Source organism: Microtus ochrogaster, linkage group LG10, assembly GCF_000317375.1.
Source record: "Microtus ochrogaster isolate Prairie Vole_2 linkage group LG10, MicOch1.0, whole genome shotgun sequence".
Lineage (NCBI taxonomy): Eukaryota > Metazoa > Chordata > Mammalia > Rodentia > Cricetidae > Microtus > Microtus ochrogaster.
Window position 1 is genome coordinate 557,056 of NC_022035.1, and position 7,635 is coordinate 564,690.

General features: G+C 40.5%; 1 protein-coding gene across 1 annotated transcript; it reads right to left on the reverse strand.

Moving 5' to 3' along the window:
• Window positions 1–1,421: 1,421 nt before the first annotated feature.
• On the reverse strand, window positions 1,422–6,941 carry Tfpi2 (tissue factor pathway inhibitor 2). The gene is made up of 5 exons (XM_005363678.2): window positions 6,758–6,941; window positions 6,375–6,557; window positions 4,101–4,280; window positions 2,478–2,648; window positions 1,422–2,112 (listed from the first exon to the last, which is right to left on the reverse strand). Exons 1-5 carry the CDS (start codon window positions 6,843–6,845, stop codon window positions 1,994–1,996), a joined length of 741 nt encoding a protein of 246 aa, XP_005363735.1. The 5' UTR covers window positions 6,846–6,941; the 3' UTR covers window positions 1,422–1,993.
• Window positions 6,942–7,635: the final 694 nt, after the last annotated feature.

Below are 7,635 nucleotides of genomic sequence, written 5' to 3' on the forward strand. Positions count from 1 at the left end.
TCAAAATGTAGGAGCTAGCTAGAAATATGCTTAAGCTATTGGCCAAACAGTATTGCAATTGCTATAGTTTCTGTGTAATTATTTCAGGTCTGGACAGGTAAGAGCGAACAAGTAGTCTCTGACTACAGGAGAGATTTCGATTCACTTTTCAATGCATGCTTCTAGATATTTTCTCTTGAAACTAAAAATCTTTTTTGAAGAAGTCTCCTATTTTATTGAATATATAGCACCATAAAGTATCTATACATTTGGGTTCAGAATAGCAGCAACAGTTTAGCAGTAATTAATCACAGTTGAAGAACTTTTCCATACTTTCTCTGATGTCTTTAGAATTTTTAAACCCTTTAGTGGAATACTGCCAAAGATTTATGGTCATGTACTGGTTCTGAAAGCCACCAAAACTAAGTCTATATATATATATATATATTTTGTACTTCTTTTACTGTTCAATAGTTCTTTGGATTCTCAGCTACATTTTTTTCAGTGTTAAAAAATGCCCAATTTCTTACCTTTAACTTGTATAAACGTACATAAAACATAACACGTTCCAAAGTCAAAACTACAGAAGGATCATTTACATAAAACTTGTCTCATATTTGTTAACTGCTTGTTGCCTGTGTCCCGTTCTAGGATATCATTTTAAATGAGTCACCATCCTCCACGACATCCGAGAATGAGTGTGTGCTTGCTCTTGTTGCCTGGTCCCAGTTTCCTCACTGGATTCTTGGGTGTGATTACACACAACACAGACACTCTGCTTGCTCACTGGATTCTTGGGTGTGATTACACACACACACATACACACACACACACACACACACACACACACACACACTCTGCTTCCTCACTGGATTCTTGGGTGTGACTACACACAACACAGACACTCTGCTTCCTTCGTGGATTCTCGGGTCTGATTACACACACACACACACACACACACACACACACACACACACACACACACTCTGCTTCCTCCCAGGATTCTTGGGTCTGATTACACACACACAGACAGTCTGTTCATGCCCCATGTGTCGCTTTACATCCACTTGGTTTCCAGTTTTCTGCACTTGTCAATATTCTCAAGCACACCCGTGTTTCCAAAACAACTGTGATAGGGTTTCAGTCAAAGAGCAAATGTTCTTGTAATTTTGCTAAAGAATTACTTTTAAATGTTAAATTTTCTAAAAAGATATAATGCATTTTTTCTTAATTTTTCCTTTTTATAAAAAAGAAAAACACTATCTTTTTATAATAACCACTTTTAAAAATAATTTATTTGTGAAATTCAAGTTACTAAATCATACATGTGTTTGGAGGATACATCTTACATGTATAAAAGATCTAGTAATGTCATTGTTTTCCAGAAAATTTTGTCTGAGGAAATAATACAACACATATTGTCAAAGAATGTCAGCTATGGAAAATGTAGCTTGTCAGATAGGAGAAAATAAAGAGACACAGAATTACATATGTAATGATATTTTCTAGGAAATGCTTTTGTTTTAATAAATTTATCCACATTTCAAATTCATCCAGTAATAATTATAACTTTGAAAAAACTGTTCTTCCTAATCATACTGAAATCTGACCAGACAGGAATGGAAGGCAAGGTATAAGTAATAATGTTGGGATGATTGTGTGAAGTGTTCATAAAACAGCAATTTGTCTCCTGGAGCCTAAAATATAACCTAAACTTTTAAGTTTGTAATTAAATAGTTTTTCCATTCTTGTTGATTCTCATATATGTTAAAATTGCACAATTTATTTTGACTTATGCCATTCTAGTAATCACTGTCTTCTGAAATGAGGACTAACCCACCCCAAGAATTTGGATGAGTCATGTTCACATTCATATCTGATAACTGAAAGGATTCAGTCACTTAAATATCTGAACAGTAAATTAAAAATTTTAACTTAACATTTGGAAGGCAGCTTGTTATGAATAAAATCCATAAGCAAAAAAAAGTGACAACAGTAAAACCAGATGAATAAATTACTGATGATTTGTTTCCTCAAGTATAAGGGAATGGTTCAAACGGGGAGTCCAACGTCTGGGCTTTGTTCTAATTCTGAAGCCACTTCCTGTCTTCCTTTTCTTTGGCTTCTTTGGGGCTAAGGACAACAAAATTGCAATTAATATCATAAGCTTTATAGTCTGACACTCACTTTATATCAAATTGTCCAGAATACTTGTGACCTCACCTCATTTTATCTATTCTGGTTACAAGCACAGCTCAACTCATTAGGCGTTCGGTTGCCAATGATCTACATCTGAACCTGGGAGAGCGTGCCTACTGCCTGCTACAGCTAGCCAGCATGAGCCTCTGACAAACCAAATCAGCACACAAGCACTATCTTTGAAAGATTAGTCTAGACATGGCCATTTGGCACTAGTAAAATGGATATAGAAAATACAGTCTTCCTTTTGAATTATTCATTCTCATCGTGTGGTGAGTGAATATGAAAAGCTTTGCTACCTTTAACGCAAACACGGTCGCAATCTTCCAGGTAATAAAAGTTATTTTCATTTCCACCACAGCCAGTGTAGGTGAAGGTCTCACAGGCTTTGTTTCTTGAATTAAAATAGTAGCGCGTTATATTGGCAGAACACAGGCCTTCATCTTTTGGACTGGAGCAAAATGATGGAACTATATGAAAAAGAAATTAAATTTGCTGTAATACCAATGTACGAGATGCTGATGGTCAGTGGAGCAGCTGAAGAAAATCCCACACAGGCCTCACACTGAATCCAAGACACGGAACCATTTCAAAACGTGAGTCCAGGTTATAAGGAAGGTTACCTGCTTCATTCTGATCATTTATTTTTTATTAAGTTAAAAATTTAATGTTCGTTCATATATATGCACTATGTTTACATCATGTCCTCTGCAAGTCAACGCCTCCCATACACATCCTTCTCAATTTCATGAGCAGCTAAAATAATTCCTTTTATAAAAGCTATGTCTTTTCCCTTTTGTATGTAAAAAGAAAGTAAGTCTCCAACTCAACATGATAAAAATGGGTTAAGTTCCAAAGGAAGGTATGTGGCATACCTTGACAAACTTTTTTGGGCTGGTACCATCACTGGAACATTTACATACATTCAACATTTAATTCTGTATATTCAGCACAGTACAGCCACAGAGCCTGCCACAGTCTGCTAAGGAACTTCAGGATGTAACTTTTTGAGATCTGTATGTCCCTGCTATATCTGGCGGAATCTATATCTTGAGGGAAAAGCGGGGCAGAAAACTGTGATATGATTTGTAATTACCAAAGCACGCAGAAGTTCAAAGTCTCAGCCTTATGTATTACACTGTCTCAGACCCAAAACCACTTCCATACGTTTCTGAAGTCTCAGCACTTACTGGTACATGCTATGTTTTTTATCGATTACTTTCATCGATATAAAAACAGGTTACATCATGACATTTTTATTCTCATTGTGCTCATATCTCGCGTTACATGCCCCGTTTGTCATCACCGATGCTACTGACCCATTTACTTCTGTCATGGTGTCCCTGCTCCCTTGTTCATACATAGATATACACCAGAAAATAATTGTTCATACATAGATATACACCAGAAAATATGAGAAAAAGGCGTTATGTCCACTCTTGTTCTCCCATCCTACCCATTAGATCCTTCCTCTATTTTTATGTGATACCGGATGAATATTCTTTATCTGAAAATGATTGGGACCAGAAGTGTTTCAAGTTTTTCAAATTTTAGATTTTCTAATTAGAGGTGTTCCATGGGAGGGTTCCAGAGACAAGAGAAAAAGTAGCACCATTTGTTAATGTCTTTGTGACGGCTGGCCCAGTCTCGAGAACTGTGCACATCATTAACCTTCAGCTAGTACCCACCCATGGAAAAGTAAGGACATCCTGCTTCTATTCAGAGCGGTAGCTGTGAATATCGACACAGTCTGGGTTTGATTCCTGAGATGCACATACAAGCACACATACATACATGACCAATATCACATGATTGTGCAATCCCTGGCATGCAAACCAAGTTAATTTTAGGTCAAATTATTGATTTTTCCCTTAAAATCTTGATAAAAATCTTGACTAGAAACACACAATTAAAGTACTCACTTTTGCTTGGTTCACAGCGTTTCTTACAAGTATTTTCGTCGGGGAATATGTTCAAAGATTTGCTGCACCGATGAAAGCTAAGGGGTTCGCATGTCATGGTATTCAGGTTGAAGAAATACTGCAAATGGCGCTTGTCGCATGGGTACGTTTTGAGTTCTAAGCGACACACTGGAGGGACTTCTGGGGGAATGGAGAGGTAATAAAACACGTTACCCAAAGAAGTCTTCTGTAGCGGGCTTTCTTTTCCCCCACCAGCCCCAAATCACAACACAGAGACTTTTTATTAATTATGAAAGCTTGACCTTCAGTTTCGGCTTGTCTCAACTAGCTCTCCTTACTTAAATTAACCCATTTATATTCATAGACATTCTGTCACGTGGAATTTCCTTTCTTTACCTTGTACCTCCTCATCTGACTGGTGACCCTACTCTTCTTCCCAAAGTCTTTTCTGTCCCCACAAGTTCCACCTGTACCTCCCGCCTACCTATTGACTGATCAGCATTTTATTATACCAATCACAACAGTGCACCTTCACACAGTGTATAAATATCCCACAGTAGCCTTCCTTGGTTATTATCAAGAAAATAAGCAAGAAGAGTAGGCCCTTATTCACTGCTGATAAGAAAGTAAACTGGTATAGCCACTGTGGTAGTCAGTGTGTGTAAACACAGAAATAGAACTCTTATCTGACCCAACTCTATTACACTCAAGTGTGTATCTAATGAGCCCTGGGTGCACACACCACAGAAATATCTAAACATGCATGCTTATTCCTGTACTCTTCACAACAACAGACAGCTGTCCAGCAACAGACGAATCTTTTAAGTACATGTGGCTGAATATACAATGGAATGTTTTCAGATGAAAATAGTCGTGGAGATGACATTTCCAGGGAAGTGAGTGGAACTGGAGATCATCATGGAAAACAAACTCAGCCATGCTCAGAAAGGCAAGCACCGCATATCTCCCCTCATATGCAGGATCTGGGTTGATGCTTGTGTATGGTCAAAGTTAAAAGGCGGAAAAGTGGGGCAGGGAAGAAAGCTCCAAGCAGGGAGAGGAGCAGAAAGACTGTCCAGGGTGCGTGTGGTGTAAGAAGTGAAGGCAAAAGGACCAGAAAAAAAAAGATCAGTGGGAAAGAGAGGAAGTACGATGGCATGTATGTACGAAGGAGCCTAAGAAAGCCGACTGTTCTGCATGCTAACCTAAGAAATTAATAAGATTATAATGAAAATCAAAGCAGCCTTCCAAGCAGGACTTTCAAAACTTTCCCATAATTTCCAAAACTACTGGGGGATGATAATCTTATTTCATACTAGAATACAATATTCCAAAAATATGCCCCTTCATCAGAAAGTCCGTTTCTTCTAGACAGTGTATGAAGCCTGACTCAGCTTCGGTAGAAGACTGTTCTCTGATCGTTTCCGCACACAAATTTATTCACTTCAATACACATTTTTTTCCTGGCTATGTTCATTGGTGGCCACAGCCCTATATCATCCTTAATCTATACAATTATAAAATGGCAAAGTAAAAGGAAACAAACTCCTGTGAAGTTTAGCTATCCCACTAGGTTAATCCAAGAAACAAAATTAAAGTTATATACGAAGAGAAATCCCTCCTCAAAAGTAAGAACCAATAAAAAGTATCGCGTATCTCAGAGACCGTTTTTTTCTGGAAATAATGGTAGATATAGAAAGAGTAATGATGTCCTTCCCTTGCAGTTTTGATGGCCTAAGGTAAACCCATTCATCCTTCCCAAAGTTCACGCAGGCACGGCATTGCAAAGAAATCTGACAGAGAGAGGAACTCTGTTCGTGGTTGTAGATTTGAGGTTAAACTTTGGGGAAACTTAGAAACAATCATAAGGGAGATGGGCACAGTCTCACCCTAAGGAATTGATGTTGGGGCAAAATCAGTTTTCTTTAAAATCATAGCCCCAGGTGGGGTGACCACTCTCCACATGTCCAAGAGTATACAGACAGCATAATCTCTACTCGGTAGGGGTCGGGAAAGTACAATGTTGGGTGGGTAGGAAAGGGGGCATGGATCTGGAAGAAACGAGATGAAAACGATCAACACATATTTTCTGAAATTCTCGGAGAACTAATAACAAACGGGGTGGGGGTGGGAGGGAGGAGTCAGTGAAGTTTGTTTAGCACTTCGGAAATTTGAGGTTAAAAGTCAGTGGACTCAGCAAGACCTGGAAAATCTGCTGAGCTCTGACCGACGCTTGGTGCAGACGCTAGCTGTTCCCAGTGCACCCCCACTTACTCTCGATATCCCCACAAGTGTGTTCACAGAGATCCATACTGTGGAAATTGTTGGCGTTGCCCAGGCAGCCCCCGTACTTGAATTTGCGGCACCTCTGCCGGTTCCTATCATAGTAGAACCTGGGGAGGAGAGCCCGACAAGGTCCTCTCTCCAAAGGCAAAAGGCAGATCTCTAAATTATTCCCTGTAATCAGAAGAAAAACAACAAGAGAGAGGGTCAAATTTGGTGCCTACCAAGGACTGGAAGGTGTGGAGTCAGAGCTCAGCAGAAGTTTCTGCAGTAACTTTGACAGACTTCCCCTTGGCAGAGGCTCTGGGGACAGCCTAGGAAGAAAGCACGTCCCTGGGGAAAAGGGGTAAGAGGAATGGATCCTGGACCGATACCTTGGGCGGATGCTGAAGCGAGACCGCGAGCGGAACCCACCAGGAGCAGCGGCAGAAGCCACAGTCTCAGGGGCATAGCAGGGTCCATAATGCAGGGTGGAGCTGCAGCTCCCTGGACGGCGTGCAGGGAAGAGACTGCCAATTACTTGCTCACAGGAGAGCGGCCTTTAAGCAGGCGGTCTCCCTGGACCCCCAACGGGGCGGAGCGCAAACGTGTAGCTGAATCACGTCTGCAGCAGCGTCCCAACCCGCCCCCGCGAGCATTGTATCCTTAGAGGAATTTCCCGGGAGTTGAAAAGTTAAGCCTAACTTCCATACTTTTGCCTGCAGTCAGAGAGGGAAAACCCGAGGAACACGTGTGTGTCAATAACGAGAAACTGGCTAGCCAGAAGGAAGTGACCCATACCGAGGATTGCTCAATACACCGCACCATTACTGCAAATAAACCTCCATCCCAGAGCACACTTACTTGAGGGCAAGGCTTGAACCCCCTTATTCTACCACCTCCTAAATGTTGAGGTCAGAAGCCTGGGCCGCTGCACCTGTATTATTGTTCCTGGTTCTTCTCAACTACTTCTTTGTAATGTACGTATGTGTTCTGTGTTATCAACAGTTCAGTTTTTAAATCCAACACACAAATACCACAGTTTCTAGCTCATGCCAATGAACGAAGTGCTTTGAGAGGAGATATGTGTTTCTCTTCGTGCACAGAGAAGGATTAGACACTGCCGCATCATTTTCTAAGACGATAATTATACTGTTTGACACACTGGCTGAGGTTGAAGTTTTGGCCAGCCCCTTCCCACACATCCCTAATCAATACAACTAAGAAAGTCCACTGTTCTTGCTATCTATTAGACTATGGCCAACGTTTTGTT

Bases quoted from the DNA above. Each gene is read 5' to 3' on its own strand.
- Tfpi2 (XM_005363678.2), bottom strand. From the start codon at position 6,845: ATGGACCCTGCTATGCCCCTGAGACTGTGGCTTCTGCCGCTGCTCCTG. The intron at 4,281-6,374 runs GTAAGTGGGGGT...CCATTCCCCCAG, and splicing joins CACTTGTGGGGATATCGAGA to AAGTCCCTCCAGTGTGTCGC. The intron at 2,113-2,477 runs GTAGCAAAGCTT...TGTTGTCCTTAG, and splicing joins CGACCGTGTTTGCGTTAAAG to CCCCAAAGAAGCCAAAGAAA.